Source organism: Pongo abelii, chromosome 9, assembly GCF_028885655.2.
Source record: "Pongo abelii isolate AG06213 chromosome 9, NHGRI_mPonAbe1-v2.0_pri, whole genome shotgun sequence".
Lineage (NCBI taxonomy): Eukaryota > Metazoa > Chordata > Mammalia > Primates > Hominidae > Pongo > Pongo abelii.
Genome location: NC_071994.2, coordinates 57309270 through 57325062, shown reverse-complemented (window position 1 = coordinate 57325062; position 15793 = coordinate 57309270). Strand labels below are relative to the sequence as shown.

The following is a 15793-nucleotide window of genomic DNA, read 5'->3' as shown; positions in this document are numbered from 1 at the left end:
AGTAGATGTTGCCAAGAGTGACTGAGTCACCACTCCAGACAGTGAGAACTGTGTGTTTACTGGGCTGCTTCCAGCCAGCCTGGTGAAGTTGACAGGGCACACAGGCCAATGCCTGTAAGGCACAGGGCCCTGGCTCAGAGTAGGAATATGGCAGAGGTCAGCTTGGGCAGGGCCATGGGAGCCACGTATGAAACTATGGCACTGGAAGGACAGTTCTGTCTTTCTCCATAGAGTTGGGTTAGAGACCTCGTCCCATCTTGCTTATAAAAGAGAATAACGCCACCAAAATTTGGTATAGCTATACCTTGCTTTAAGAAAGCCCAATATTAGTAGAGAAGAATAAGAATTAATCTCAGCATTTTGCAGTTTGCAGTGTGCTTTCACATCATTGCCCTTTTGCTGCTCATGAGGGAGGAAGAAAGCTTTAGTCACCATCTCCATTTAATAAAGTCCATTGATTAAGAAGAGCATGGGGCCAGACATGGTGGCTCACGCCTGTAATCCCAGGACTTTGGGAGGCCAAGACAGGAGGATTACTTGAGCCCAGGGGTTCGAGACCAGCCTGGACAACATAGTGAGACCCCATCTGTACAAAAAATAAAAAAAATTAGCCGGGCATGGTAGCATGTACCTGTGGTCCTAGTTACATGGGAGGCTGAGGCAAGAGGATTGCTTGAGCCCAGGAGGTGAGGCTGTAGTGAGCCATGTTTGCACCACTGCACTCCATCCTGGGCAACAGAGCAAGACCCTGTCTCAAAAAAAAAAAAAAATAAGAGCATAGACTTTATTGTTCAAATTCTTACTCTACCACTTATTAGCCATGACTTGGGCAAGTTGCTAATGTCTCTGAGCTGCAGTAAATCCACTGTATAAGATACTTGCGTGAATTAATGAAATAATTAAATAAACCTGTTAAATTATTATTTATTTATTTGAGACGGAGTCTCACTCTGTCACCCAGACTGGAGCGCAGTGGCTCAATCTCAGCTCACTGCAACCTCTGTCTCCCAGGTTCAAGCGATGCCCCTGCCTCAGCCTCCTGAGTAGCTGGGATTACAGGCATGTGCCACCACGCCCAGCTAATTTTTTGTATTTATAGTCAAGACGGGGTTTCACCATGTTAGCCAGAATGGTCTTGATCTCCTGACCTTGTGACCTACCCACCTTGGCCTCCCAAAGGGCTGGGATTACAGGCATGAGTCACCGCGCCTGGCTAAATGAAATTATTTAAAGCACTTAGTACAGTGCCTGGTACAGAGGTGACATTCAAAAAGTACTAGTTATTAGTGTTAGTTTTATTTTTACCTATGAATAAACTGGAGCTTAGCTAGACTCAAGGTTACCAAGCCTTTAAGTTGGACTTGAACCCATTCACAAAGTTCGATGATTGCATAATTCTAAGGGTAGTCTGACTATCACAGAACAGAATAAGATGATTATCTTGGCATTCTTTCCACTTCATTATCATCTGATTTTTAAAGGTGTCTTAGCCTTACAAAGAATTGTTAGGATTCCTCTAAATGGGTGCTTCATTTGCAAAACCTCAGTCTACCACCAACTTGTCACAGCCAGACCTATTACATAAAATAAAACAGACACGTGGAGGAAATTGCTTCCTGACTTAGATGAGTAAAGCTGGTGAGAAGTCTCTTGAGGCATTTTCTAGCTCAGTATATTTCATTTTTTCAGAAGAATTCTGTTTTCCCATTAAGAAGACAACTGTCAGGTGAAAAGGCCCAGAAATCTAGTAGGGCTGTGTGTGGATCAGTCACATCCGTGAAGCCCTGAAATTGTTTGATCTATCTGATACTAAGTGTCTGCATTCTTGGCAGAATCAGGATAAATGACTCCTTTTTTTTCTTCTGTTCCTGCACATTTGGCATAATACAATCATAGAGAGTGAATAATAGTCCAATTCAGCTCTCAGTTTCTGCATTGATTCCTCCAGAGAAATATAATAAGCTCGTTCTTTGGTTGGCTCCTGATTTTGATTGACAGAAAAAATAACAGCAGAAAGATTACATTTTGCCAGCATCCTAAATTTTGAAGAACAAAAACCATATTTAAATGACTGCTAAATTGTCTGATGTTCCTATTTTTAAAAAGAACCTCCTGGAGGGAAACATTCTCTTTGTCTTCAGGGAAGGAGTTAAAGGTCAACAAACTTTGTTGTAAAGTTTCTAAAAGCTGTTGACAGAAGGCTTGATGAAAATACTATATCTTGTGCCCAGAGAAAAGCACACATTTTGAGAGTCCTGTTTATTGTCCCTTCTCAAGGTGGGGTAGACTAGAAGTTCAGCTTACATGTGTGGACTTTGAAATAAAGTTGCCTAGACCTAATCTGTTTGATCTTGGGTAACTTACTAAACCCCTATGCCTCAGTTGTCCTCACTGGTAAAATGGGATCATTATTACCTACCTCATTGGATTTATAGCACGAATAAAAGAAGTTAAAACAATAAAAATGCTTAGCACTGTGCCTGGCACAAAGTGCATGCTCTGTAAATGTTGAATGTTATCCTTCTTAACATGTGTTGTTAGTAATATTGCTATGAGTATATATATATATATGTGTGTGTGTGTATATGTGTGTATATACATATATATGTATATATGTATGTGTGTATATATGTGTATATATGTATGTGTGTATATACATATATATGTATATATGTGTGTGTATACATATATATGTATATATGTGTGTGTATACATATATATGTATATATATGTGTGTGTGTTTATATAAATATATTTGCCATGGAAAATTTTTGTCCAATAAAATCTTAGATGTAAAGAGAGCTGCTCTGGTAGAAGCAGAGCAGAGAATATATAAAAACAGGCTGACTCAATTCCCCTTTTCCACAATTGCTAAAAATACTCTCTGACCTCACCCTCCTCAACTGTCCCCAAGATTGCTCCAGGGAACCCCAGGGCTCCCCCTAACACCCACTGCTGTAATGGGTCCTGGGTCTCTCACTGTCCAAACACTCTTGTTCAGAATGGTCCTGAGTCATGGATTGCTCTGGCAGGTGTTGCTGTAGCTTTTCATTTTTTCTTTGCCTCCCAGTGTCTTTGGGCAGAAAAATTGAAAGGAAAGCCACCTTGTTCGAAAGAGTTCTTCTACCATTGCCTTCTCCTTCATTGTCTCTTCTCTAAAGCTGAGGGTCTCTGTCATTTTGGCCACTCTTCCTTGAGCATGGTTTAGGGTCATCCTCATCCTTTAGGGCAAACTATAGTTTCTCAGTGTGTGTTGTAAGATTCGAACTCTATTAACACCTGGTTTTTGAACTTCGGTATCTATTACAGTCACCTGGGGAGCTAGTTAAAACCCCTGCTTTTTGAGTCCCTCCCCAGAGATACTCTGATTTGGTAAGTTTGGGGTAGAGCCAGGGAAGCTATGTTACTTAAGAAATTCCAGAGTCTCAAGTTTAGTAGCAGCTGTGGCATTTACTGAATGTGAGACCTTGGAGAAGTCATTACCTGCCCATGGTTCTGTTGCCCGCTTTGAGAAAAGAATGCCTTAAAGTAGCTGATCTCCAAGAAGTCTTTCCAGGTCCAAAAATTCTAAGATTTCACCATTCTAGCTGTGGTCTGGGCTGTGTGCAGCAAAGCAAGATCCTCACCCTTCTTGTTCTGAATGTCATTCCTGTGTTAATATAACCCAAGATCCCATGGATTTTCATGGCAGCCACATCTCTGTAGTGAGTCACAGTGAACCTAACTGTCGATAGAAATCTTTTTAGGCATACTGCTGCCTGGTAATAACCTACTTCCTATTTTCATGTAGCTTTTGGCCCCCATGCAGCGTAAATAAAAGAAAGCAGGTACACCTTATGGGTGTTTAATGCTCGAATGCAGGAAAGAATCCCACATTTTACTAGATTATAACATCACAGGGGGAAATAAGGGCTCATCTTCTTCTCCCTTTTCTAGCTCTCCTAGTAAGTGGCCAGTGGACATCTGTCTTTTCTGATTTAGCTTGTAAACCCATTTTATACCCCCTTTATTAGGACAGTGTTTGCCAAAATGCATCCCATGATAGGCTTTTTCCTTAAACTATCCCATAAAATCAGTTCCCTGGCAAAAATACATTTAAGAAGCACACTATCATCCCATTATCCTTTAGGATATTCTCAGTGCAAATAGGCACATTAAAGGTTCTGAGAAGTCCTGTAGACAAAAAAAAAAAAAAAAACTATTTGACTACTATTTAGACCTCCATTTTCCAAACTTACCTGACCATGGAATCTCTTCTTTCTTTTACTGTCTATTTATATTGTTCAGTGGAAGCCATTCTGGTTTAACACTGATTTGGAAGCCCCTATTTGGGGCTGCCCATCCTTGCCCCAATAGAAAGCAGAAAGATTGGGCTGAGCTCCTACAGGAAGGGGCCTACAGAGTTCCTTAACTAACTCTATCTTAGAAGGATGTATTTACAATAGTGTACAGCCATTGCATTCTGCCAAAAAGCTGCTGGTTGTGAACAATGACCTCTTGAAAGAATGGGATTTACCCCCTGTAAAGTGTGTATAATCTGTCTGTGAAATTTCATACACTCTTGGAAAAAGGGAGATGGTTTTCTACAGCCAATTTTGTACTTTCTTATAGCCATATATGGTACAAGATAGAGAAATTGCCTGACCAATTAAAGCAAAAGTTTTCTCCTGGGGATTTTGAACAAATAAGTTCGAGAGAGAAAGGATGTGTTTTGAGGGTGATGTGGCTTCAAGAACTGAAAGATAAAGAATAGGCATGTCTTATATTTTTAAAGGTATCTTCCTTCAGATACCAGCAAATGATCTGTCTCCTTACCCAGCTGAGTGGGAGGATTTTTAAAATTTGTATAGAATACATTTGATGTAAAGGGTGGGTGTGTGAGAGAGAGGGAGAGATTTTAAGAATTTATTATCTTTTAAGGTGTTAGCATAGGGTCAAACATAAGCCCAGCTGCTTATGAATATTTCCAGCAAGTTAACCTTTGTTTAGCTTTACCAATTCTTTATAACATTACGTGGGATTTAAGAACATACCTTGTAGAACTGTTTGGAGAAAATGTAGTGAAAACTACTTTGGAAAGGGATAATTCTTTAAAAAAACAAAACAAAACTGGTTTTCAGCTACCAGCAGATAAATGAATTACCTCATCACCCATGGTTTCACTTGGTTTTATCCAAAATAAGCCACTGAAGAAAAAGGATTACCTTGTCACATATTACAAAGAAACACAACTGTAATTGCTCCAGCTGTCGAGGGCCTCTTCTGCTTCCTCTGGGGTGAAAAAGTCACTGAGAAAAACTGGGAAATGTGTGGTTCATGCAGGACAGAGAAGGATTCTGTCTGTTAGGATAATGTGCTTTTACATTCTGCATATTTATTTTTGATCAAACTGTCACAAGATACTGGAGTATTCATACATGACATTTTAAATGACCCAGTAGAGAGCAAAATCTCTACCATGCATAGAAGAAAAAAACATTAAAAGCATCACCAAGATTTCTAGTCATTGAGTTCAGTTAGTTTTAGAGGAACTGACATGGTTAGTCTAGAGGGGGACAAATCAGGAGCACCTGATTTTAATTTTGAGCCCTGTGGACAGATCTGGTGTGGATAATAGTTTTTGTTTGTTTATTGATTTTTCTAACCACCATTTCAGGGGACCTAATAAGACTTCAGGCATTCTTGGACGTAAGCTAAGTCAGGTGCATCTACTAACCACAATGCAGGATAACAAGGGTCAGGGACGCTTATTTTTTAAATAGTAGGCATTCCAATGGGCATGAAATGGCATTTGTTGTGGTTTTGATTTGCTTTCCCTAATGATTAGTGATGTTTAATGTCTTTTCATGTTTTTATTGGCCATTTGCGTATCTTCTTTTGAGAATATTCAAGTTTTTTGCCCATTTTAAAATCAACGTAAAATGTTTACGTTGAGTTGTAAGAGTTCTTTATATATTCTGGATATCAGTCACTTATCAGATATGTGATTTATAAATATTCCATCCCGTTCTGTAGGTTGCCTTTTTACTCTACTGATAGTGTTCTTTGATGCACAGAAGTTTTTAATTTCCATGAATCCAACTATTTTTTCTTTGGTTACCTGTGCTTTTGGTGTCATATCCAAGAAATTATTGACAAATCTAAAGTCATGAGGTTTTGCCCTATATTTTCCCTTAGGAGTTCTGTAGTTTTAGCTTTTATATATAGGTCTTAGATCCATTTTGAGTTAATCTTTGCATATGATATAAGGTAAGAATCCAGGCCAGGTGTGGTGGCTTACACCTGTAATCCCAGCACTTTGGGAGACTGAGGCGGGTAGATCACGAGGTCAGGGGTTCAAGACCAACCTGGCCAACGTGGTGAAACCCTATCTCTACTAAAAATACAAAAATTGGCCAGACTTGGTGATGCATGCCTAATCCCACTATTCAGGAGGCTGAGGCAAGAAAATTGCTTGAACCCGGGAGGCGGAGGTTGCAGTGAGCTGACATCGCGCCACTACACTCCAGCCTGGGCAACAGAGTAAGATTCCGTATCAAAAAAAAAAAAAAAAAAATCCAACTTTAGTTTTCTTTTCCATGAGAATATCCAGTTTTTCCACCACCATTTATTGAAAAGACCATTCTTTCCCCTATTGAATAGTTGTGGAACTCTTACCAAAAATTGTTTGACCATATGTGCAAAGGTTTATTTCTGAGCTATCTAGTCTAGTCTACTGGTCTATATGTTTGTCTTTATGACGGTACCACACTTTTTAAAAAATTACTTTAACTTTGTAGTGGGTTTTGAAATCAGAAAGTGTGAGGCCTCCAACTTTGTTCTTTTTCAAAATTGTTTTGATTTTTGGGGTCCCTTGAGATTCCAGTGAATTTTAGGATAGATTTCTGTATGTCTGGAAAAAAAAGAAAGTCACTGGAATTTTGATAGGGATTGCATTAACCAAACAACCTTTAAAAAACATTTGATTATATAGATCCTCATCCTTATTCTATCTTAGACTTTCTAGAAGTGTATGGAATTATAGACAAAGATCCTTGAAGCATGTGGATACAAAGCCCAGCCCGCTCTCCCTCCATGCCCTCTCACTTTCCTGTCTCCATTCCTTGTTTGTCCTCATGCCCCGCTTACGTTCTTTACTTCTCTCTGTACCTCCAGGGATCCTCTCCAAGATGGAGTTGGAGAGAAGACTGTGTTTAAGCTATATCCTTAATATTAGACATTGACACAGCAGTGCTACTGAGAAGGCTCCTCCAGCCAGGCTCCAAGAACCCTGCAGAACCTCTAAGTGGATCGAGACAGGTTCACCTGCCCTTCTGTGGTCTGGTGGCTACCAGGTTGTCAAGAACTGACCAGGATGACTCTGAAAACAGTCTCTAGCTCATGTGGCTGGAGTCAATACACTTTAAAAGAAAAAAAAAAAAACCTAGTTTCAATTATACTAACCAATTTGAATACTCAAGATTGATACCTTGACAAATTTTAGGAAATTACAAACATTTTCCCACACCCAATTATCAGACCTGTTCTCCAAAGACTTGGGAGAGGATTTAGGCCAGAAACCTCCCCAGGGCAGGTTTAAAAATCACAGTAGCAGTGACAGGAGCTGGGATCAACAGGACACTCTCCCTGAGTGCCTGTTGGCATCAGGACCAGACCACCAACGTCTCCCTAACTGAAAAGCTGGGGACAGGAGAGACCTGGGGCCAGTGTCCACCCTCACTGAAGGAGAGAGGAAGAAATGCTTTATTTATCTGCTTTAAACAGTATTTTCATTTAGAAAGCATTTTGGTTCCTGTCAGGGAAGGTTAAGTCTGGTTGCCAGAAAAACCAAACCAAACTTTTTCCCTCCCCACCAGAGGATTAACATTCTCTCTAAACTCCGAGAAAAAAAAAAAATTCCTTTTCTTCAAAGGCATCCTGTCTGCAGTGTTTCAAATGAAACTTTTCCTTCTTACAGTGGTTTGTCAGTTGGTGGTGGGCCAACTTTGTAAGCTGGTCTTTTAGAACTGAGGTGTTCCAACTGCAAGGCACAGCCCACTAGTGGGGCATAAGACCTGTTTAAGGGCCAGGCGCAGTGGCTCACGCCTGTAATCCCAGCACTTTGGGAGGCCAAGGTGGGAGGATCACCTGAAGTCAGGAGTTCCAGACCAGCCTGGCCAACATGATGAAACCCCATCTCTACTAAGAATACAAAAATTAGCCAGGCATGGTGGCAGGCACCTGTAATCCCAGCTACTCAGGAGACTGAGGCAGCAGACTTGCCTGCACCTGGGAGGTGGAGGTTGCAGTGAGCACTCCAGCCTGGGCAACAAGAGTGAAACTCTGTCTCAAAATAAAATAATAAAATAAAATAAATAAAATAGCCAGGTGTGGTTGTATGTGCCTGTGGTTCCAGCAGTGAGCCGAGATTGCATCAGTGCACTCCAGCCTGGGCAACAGAGCAAAACTACGTCTTTAAAAAAACAAAAACAAAAAAAAAAAACAAAACAAAAAACACCTGTTTAAGGGCTCTGCAATCAGCATTTTAGAACAGACTAGAGTAGCATATATCAGAGTTTATTGTACATAATAAGAGTATATCTTGATATTTTTCAGTTTAACATGTGGAGAAGTGGCTGTTCATTGGATGGCGATATATCATTCTTACCGTGTTTTTACTATGTGGTCAAAAATTGTCACAGCTACTATTTTAAAATTACCTTTGGCTCAACAAGGCCTGGTCATGTTGCCAGAACTGGCAAAATATCACATACTAGACAAATATATGGAAATAAATAAAGCTCTAAAAACTAACCATTTCAGGTAGTTTTGAACCTAGTCCTTATTTGAGCCTTCTGGTTTGATTTCTATTTGGTTGATTACGTTTTTCAAAAGAACACGTTTAATATGAGTATATCTTGATTTAATGTAACAGCGTTTCTCCCACTTCAGTCTTTCATAAAATTTCTGCATGATTTTTCCAAATCTGTGAGCCACTTGTGTTTTTTATTTCGTATTTTCTTTAAACTAGCTCAAATTTTAAATCTACATTTAATATCCATGAAACTTATTTTATATATGGCTAGTTATCATTTTCCAATATGTTTCTAATATATCTAATAAGCAATAAATATGACTTTTAAAATATAAAAATATTCATGTGACATCCAAAACAATCTCATCCACTTCAGTGGCCCACATATCATCATTTGGGGGATACAGATGTTCAAAACATTCTTTTATGCTTTTCTTTTTCCCCCTTAGGTTCCTTTGCTTTAACAAAGGTTCAGATATTTGAGGAAAATATCAAGAGTTGTTAGTTATCAGGGAAATAAGTGCTTTTCATTTTGAAGAACTCACCCCACCCACCTTCCCCCAAACTGGTTTTCATAGGATACTAGCATTTCTGAATTCACAAGCAGCTCATCTAATGTTGACCATACCTTGACCCAGCAGGTTTTCTCCATCAAAATTGGAAATCACCCAACCGCAGAGGTCGTCTCAGAGACTTGCCCAGATTTGAATAGAAGCAAGGCTAAAAGGACACTAGAGAAATAGCTCATCCTCTTTCTAACAAATGGGGCAACTGAAGCCAAGAGAGGCAAAATGGCATATCTAGAATCACGCCATGAGCTGGGGACAAAGTTCAAGGTCCAGCCTACCCACCCACACCTCCCCTTTGTTTAACTTACTATCTGAGAAGCCTGTTGAGGAAAGCTTCATGCTAGGAGTCATAGGACCCCAGGATTAGAAATGGACAAAGAAGGCCAGGCGTGGCAGCTCACACCTGTAATCCCAGCACTTTGGGAGGCTGAAGTGGCTGGATCCCTTGAGCCCAGGAGTTCGAGACCAGCTTGGGCAACATGGTAAAACTCCATCTCTACAAAAACACACACACACATACACAAAAATTAGCCAGGTGTTGGTGGTACTCATCTGTAAGGCTGAAGCTGGAGAATCACTTGAGCCTGGGAAGTGGAGGTTGCAGTGAGCCATGATCGAGCCACTGCACTCCAGCCTGGGTGACAGAGTGAGATTCCATCTCAAAAAAAAAAAAAAAGAAAAAGAAAAAAAGAAACGGACAAATTGAGGAACAGGCCCCAAACAGCCACTCAGCCAAGCTCTGAGATCACTGGTGTGATATCCTAGGAATGATAGAAATGTATCAAGTTACTTTGTACAAGACCACTCATGACTTGACATACCCTTCATGTCATAGGGGACTTCTGGCTGTGACATGAGTGTAGAATGTTGATGACCTGGTCCTCAGATGCCCTAGTGCCCCCTGTCTAGCACCACTCAAGCCTTCTGCTCTAGAAACCAAATTCAGAATCATACCCAGGTGCTACCTTTTATAGTCATAATGAGTAGCCTTGAAATGCCCCCATGACTTAATAACCAGGGGAGCCCAGACTAAATACTACATAGAAATGCTGATTCTCTGAGTTTTAATCTGAATTTTTTCCTGAGTTTAGGCTGAAGAGTTTTAATAAAACCCTGAAGACTCATCACAAATCCTACATCTCTGTTGCCTTAAATATGACTTGCAAATGTCGAAATTACCAACCAGCAATTCATAAGAATCTTTATGCTCCAGCAGGCTTTAGGACGCAAAGATGAGTCAGGGCGGGGAGTCTCTGTCCTGGAGGAAATCCAAGACCAGGGGAATAACCGACCTATAGCAGAAGCACCACATGATAACACAAGGATCACTTCCTCCAGGAAGTTTTCCCAAACTCTTCAGGGCAAATTAGTAGAGCCTACTAATTCTCCGGTTCTCATAGCACCTCATAGAGCCCTCTGCCACTTTTTACACTGTTTTCATGGTTTGTTTTGAGGTTCATTGCACCCCGAGACAGTGAGTTCTAGGGAGCAGGAGCTTTATTCAATTCTGTGTTCCCAGAGCATTTTATAAAGTAGCTGGCCCTCCAAAATCATTCTATGGAAGAGGTATGGACAGAATCCTGGTGAAGCACACAGTAGGGGAAAATGCCATGTGATATAAACCAGGCCTGAGAGTCTCAGATGGCTGTTTCACCAAGACAAGCCAAGTATCTGTTTTCTTCTGGGTCAGTTATTAGCTACTTAGTTGGTTAATTTCTAGCTGCGATTGTTAGTGTTTAAAAAAAAAAAATAGAAATGATAGTAGAGACATCCATTTCTGAGCAAGCCTCAGAGTAGTTCCAAGCAGTAAGATCACATTGATCCATGTACACATGGGGACTATTCCTAAAACTTCTTTAGGAAAGAGGAACATACCTTTGAATATGATCTTATAGTTCCTATAAGGACAGTGTGGCAACCTGCCCCAAGACCCCCTTCCTTTTCTTTAGCACTGTTTTTTAACAAATAATATAGTTTATTTAATTAAATTTATTATCTGTTCCTTCTTGCTAAAATGTGAACTCCATGAAGGCAGAGATTTCTATCTGTTTTTTCATAGATGGATCCCAAGTACCTAAAACAGTATCTGACACATATTAGGAGCTCAATGAATGAATAGATAGATATGAATGAATATATTGAATGAATGAATGAAAACTTTATGTCTGCCCCAGATCTGAGTTCAGGTAAAGGGAAAGGCAGTTTTCCTAGGAGGAGTGGTACTCAGGATCAGTGGTTCACTATTATTTCAGCCGGAGAGCCATCCTCTGTGATGTAGGCTGCTGTATTTCAAATGGCAGGGTTGGTTTGTATCCCACCATGGATGTCATGAACATACATAAGCTAGTAGAATGGGCAGTTCCTAAAAGTGCTCTTGTTGTTTAAGTGGCTGTTTACATGCATTCTTCATCAAAGGAGGTAGCTATGACACCATGTCAGGAGACCTGAGTTCAAATCCCAGATATCTGCATTTCTGGCTGTGTAATTTAAGATTATTCTTTAGCACTACCTAAGTCTCAGTTTCCTCACTCTTAAAATAGGGGCAGGAACCCCTTTTCAGAATGTGCTGAGCACTGAGCCTCCTGACACCGAGCGGGCCACTGATGGGCAACGTCAAGCCTGTAGCAATCCTCTAACAGGCCAGCAGTGTGGGTGGGTTCTCTGAGCCTGATTCCAAGCCAGTCTCCCCAGGAAAACATCCAACAACACCCCTTGAGTTTTGTTAGGGAGGATTGTGAGGCACCCTCCCTCCAAACCCAAATCCCCAGTAAGTCAGGAAGATATATGTGTTTTAAAACATTGGGAGGTCTGCTTTGGATCACCCTGGAGCTGTGGCTTCCCCGAGCAGCTGAGAGTGAAAGGAGGCAGTTCCTCTACTGTGAGCTCTCACGGCACGGTGCTTACGCCCCACACAGGGGCTGCCTTCGCTCGGCTTCAGCAGCCGTTGAATTTTAAATCATAAAAAGCCGCTCTATATACAGTTTACTCTGTTGCTAGAAGGCAGTGGAACATAGGTATTAAAAAAAAAAAAGAAAAAAGAAAAAAAAGGCAGAAGAAGCAGCCGTTAATCCCGCCAGGCTTCTGGGCACTGGAGTAGTTGTGGATGACAAAAGTTAATTAGAAACATGAGCAGTTTAACGGAAAACACTTGTGACAATTGGAAGGGCAGCCTCTCCGGTTGGAGGATTTTTCCTAGGGAATCATTGCAGGAGAAAGTGGCTGCTGCTAGGTAAGTCATGTCATTGTGACTTTGCAGATGCAAAGGTGCTTTTTGGGGGGCTGAAGGGGTGTATCCTGTCTGCCGTGCACACTGGGCATGGAGTGTGGGTGGGCGTGGGCACGGGGCCCAGTGGAGACGTGCCTTGCCTGGCACTTTCTCTCCAACAGCTATCCTTCCTTGAGGGATAGGCTGCATCATCCCGGGCACTGACTGAAGCAGGGTGCTGCAGTTTCCACTTCTGTCACATTGGCCACCTTGGTGACTAGCCGTTAGTTTGGAGCCTGCCCTCACTAGAACAATTCTGGCTCTAGTTTGGAAATATTTTGAGGCTTTTCTGAGAAAAGAGTCTGGCCAGGGAAATACTCACTGAGCGCCAAGGGGAAGCCTTGACTTCAGATAACCTGTGTGTTTTCTTGCCCACAGTGAAGCCATTGCATAGATTACACTCTTAAGCAAAAAAAAAAAAAAAAAAAAGCTGTTTTTAAGTCAACCTGAACCATGTTTACAATGTGTTTTTTTGTTTTTTTGAGACAGAGTCTCACTCTTTTTCCCAGGCTGGAGTACAATGGCATGATCTCAGCTCACTGCAACCTCTACCTCCCAGGTTCAAGCACTTCTCCTGCCTCAGCCTCCCAAGTAGCTGGGATTACAGGCATGTGCCACCACACCCAGCTAATTTTTGTATTTTTAGCAGAGACTGGGTTTCACCATGTTGGCCAGGCTGGTCTTGAATTCCTGACCTCAGGTGATCTACCTGCCTTGGCTTCCCAAAGTACTGGGATTACAGGTGTGAGCCACTGGACCCAGCCGTTTGCAACTTTTAAAATGTGCCAGCATGGGAAAAACTTACATGCTTTAATAGGCTTTAACAACTTTTGTGTGTAATTATTCTTTTTTAAAGATTCTACATGGTTTCTCCTTCTTTTCTATTTTTGTAATTGTTGTATTTTAATGTCTCTGATACATTGTTTGCTTAAAGTTGGATAATTCTTGATTCTTTCCCATAATTGGGAAACAGGCTATGGGATGAATAATTGAAAATGGTAGGTATTTCCTACTCTTTCCTGCACTGGCTATATTAATGGTGCAGGTATCTGTTAAGATTTGTTAAGACCCGCATGCATTCACGTGGCACATGCCACCAAAATGTGATGGGGTCGGGGGGATGTGAACTGTGCAGTATGGAAAGCAGGAGGAAGTCAACCAGGAATTAAAACCTAACCACAGATAATCCACAAAGTGGGCAATGGAGCTATATGGCATTTGGGTTGGGAGTGATTGGTTGTGTGGCCATGGCTGACCCTCCCTGGTCTTCAGTGCAGGTCAACAAGTATGATTCAGGCCTCCTCTCTTCTGTCTCTGCAGAGCCTTTGGCAAGCTCAGCCTCCTCCCACCCTGGAATGAGTGACAATGCACCTGCTTCCTTGGAGAGCGGCAGCAGCTCCACCCCTACAAATTGCAGTACCTCCTCGGCCATCCCGCAGCCCGGTACGGCCACCAAGCCTTGGCGCAGCAAATCCCTCAGCGTGAAGCACAGTGCCACAGTATCCATGCTCTCGGTCAAGCCTCCTGGGCCTGAGGCCCCCAGGCCCACACCTGAAGCCATGAAGCCGGCCCCCAACAGTCAGAAGTCCATGCTGGAAAAGCTGAAACTTTTCAACAGTAAAGGGGGCTCAAAGGCAGGTGAGGGCCCGGGGTCCCGGGACACAAGCTGTGAGCGGCTGGAGACTCTGCCCAGCTTCGAAGAGAGCGAGGAGCTGGAGGCCGCCAGTCGCATGCTCACCACTGTGGGCCCTGCTTCCAGCAGCCCCAAGATTGCACTCAAGGGCATTGCCCAGAGGACTTTTAGCCGGGCACTGACCAACAAGAAGAGTTCTCTGAAAGGCAACGAGAAAGAGAAGGAGAAACAACAGCGGGAGAAGGATAAGGAGAAAAGCAAGGACCTTGCCAAGAGAGCCTCTGTGACGGAGAGGCTGGACGTCAAGGAGGAGCCAAAAGAAGACCCTAGTGGAGCAGCTGTGCCCGAGATGCCAAAAAAGTCCTCCAAGATTGCCAGCTTCATCCCCAAAGGGGGGAAGCTCAACAGTGCCAAGAAGGAGCCCATGGCCCCTTCCCACAGTGGAATACCAAAACCAGGAATGAAGAGCATGCCCGGGAAATCCCCAAGTGCCCCAGCGCCTTCCAAGGAAGGGGAGCGGAGCCGGAGTGGGAAGCCAAGCTCAGGACTCCCCCAGCAGAAGCCCCAGCTGGACAGCAGACACTCCAGTTCCTCTTCCAGCCTGGCATCCTCAGAAGGAAAAGGCCCAGGCGGGACCACCCTGAACCACAGCATCAGCAGCCAGACTGTCAGTGGGTCCGTCGGGACCACCCAGACCACAGGAAGCAATACCGTCAGTGTCCAGCTACCTCAGCCCCAGCAGCAATACAACCATCCCAACACTGCCACGGTTGCACCTTTCCTGTACAGGTAGGAGCTGCCACCCACCTGTGCTGCCTGGGACATTGGGTGAAAGTTCCTTTCTAGTGGATTCTGGGTCTGTAAGGGCAGGAGCTAGACTGTGCTCCAGGAATACTTAAGTCAATAGCTAAGAAACCACGTGATAAGCTCCTAAGCGAAGCAGACACAATGTGCTCCAGGGAGCAGTTCATACAGCACAGGTTGGGGAAGGAACAGAGAAAGCTGAAGAAGGGAAGTAAAATGTGAGCTGATCCCAGGATGCATAGGAATATGGGGACCCCAGGCCTTGTAGCAGCCGCTTCCCTGAGCAGAAAGCATGAAGGCCTAAATATAAGGGTGGGGGCGGTTTGGTGTCAGCCGACAGTCCCCAGCATTAGTCCTAACACATCCCAACATACTTAAAAAATAAAATAATAAACACCTGGCTCAATAACTAAGATTTCTTATAGCAGGGATTGCCTTGAACATCCGGATCCTCACAGTCCTTCCTGCGTGCTGGGGCTTTCTGAAGGGAGAGGGACATAGGGGAGAAGAGTAATGGTAGGGGAGGGGCCGGTTCTAGAAGAACAGAAGAGCTCATGTTCTGAGGAGATAAGCCTGGGTGTTTGTGGTGATGGATGGATCCTTCTGTCCTTATCTGTCCCCCAGCCCCTGTCTCTTTGATGGCACATCCTCAGGACCATGGGAGACTGTGTGGAGCCAGTCCACACAGTGGTGCTGCTGCTCTGTGTGATTCTGGTCAGCGACATTGC

The 15793-nt window shown here is 42.9% G+C and overlaps 1 protein-coding gene across 18 annotated transcripts in view; it reads left to right on the top strand.

The window, feature by feature from the left end:
- NAV2 (neuron navigator 2) overlaps positions 1-15793 on the top strand; it is an 882771-nt gene that overhangs the window by 674978 nt on the left and 192000 nt on the right. For all 18 annotated transcript variants that reach the window (XM_063728134.1, XM_063728135.1, XM_024254960.2 and 15 more), the window contains one exon: positions 13949-15050. In XM_063728134.1, the coding sequence (XP_063584204.1) occupies positions 13949-15050 (1102 nt within the window). The remainder of the gene's footprint in view (positions 1-13948; positions 15051-15793) is intronic.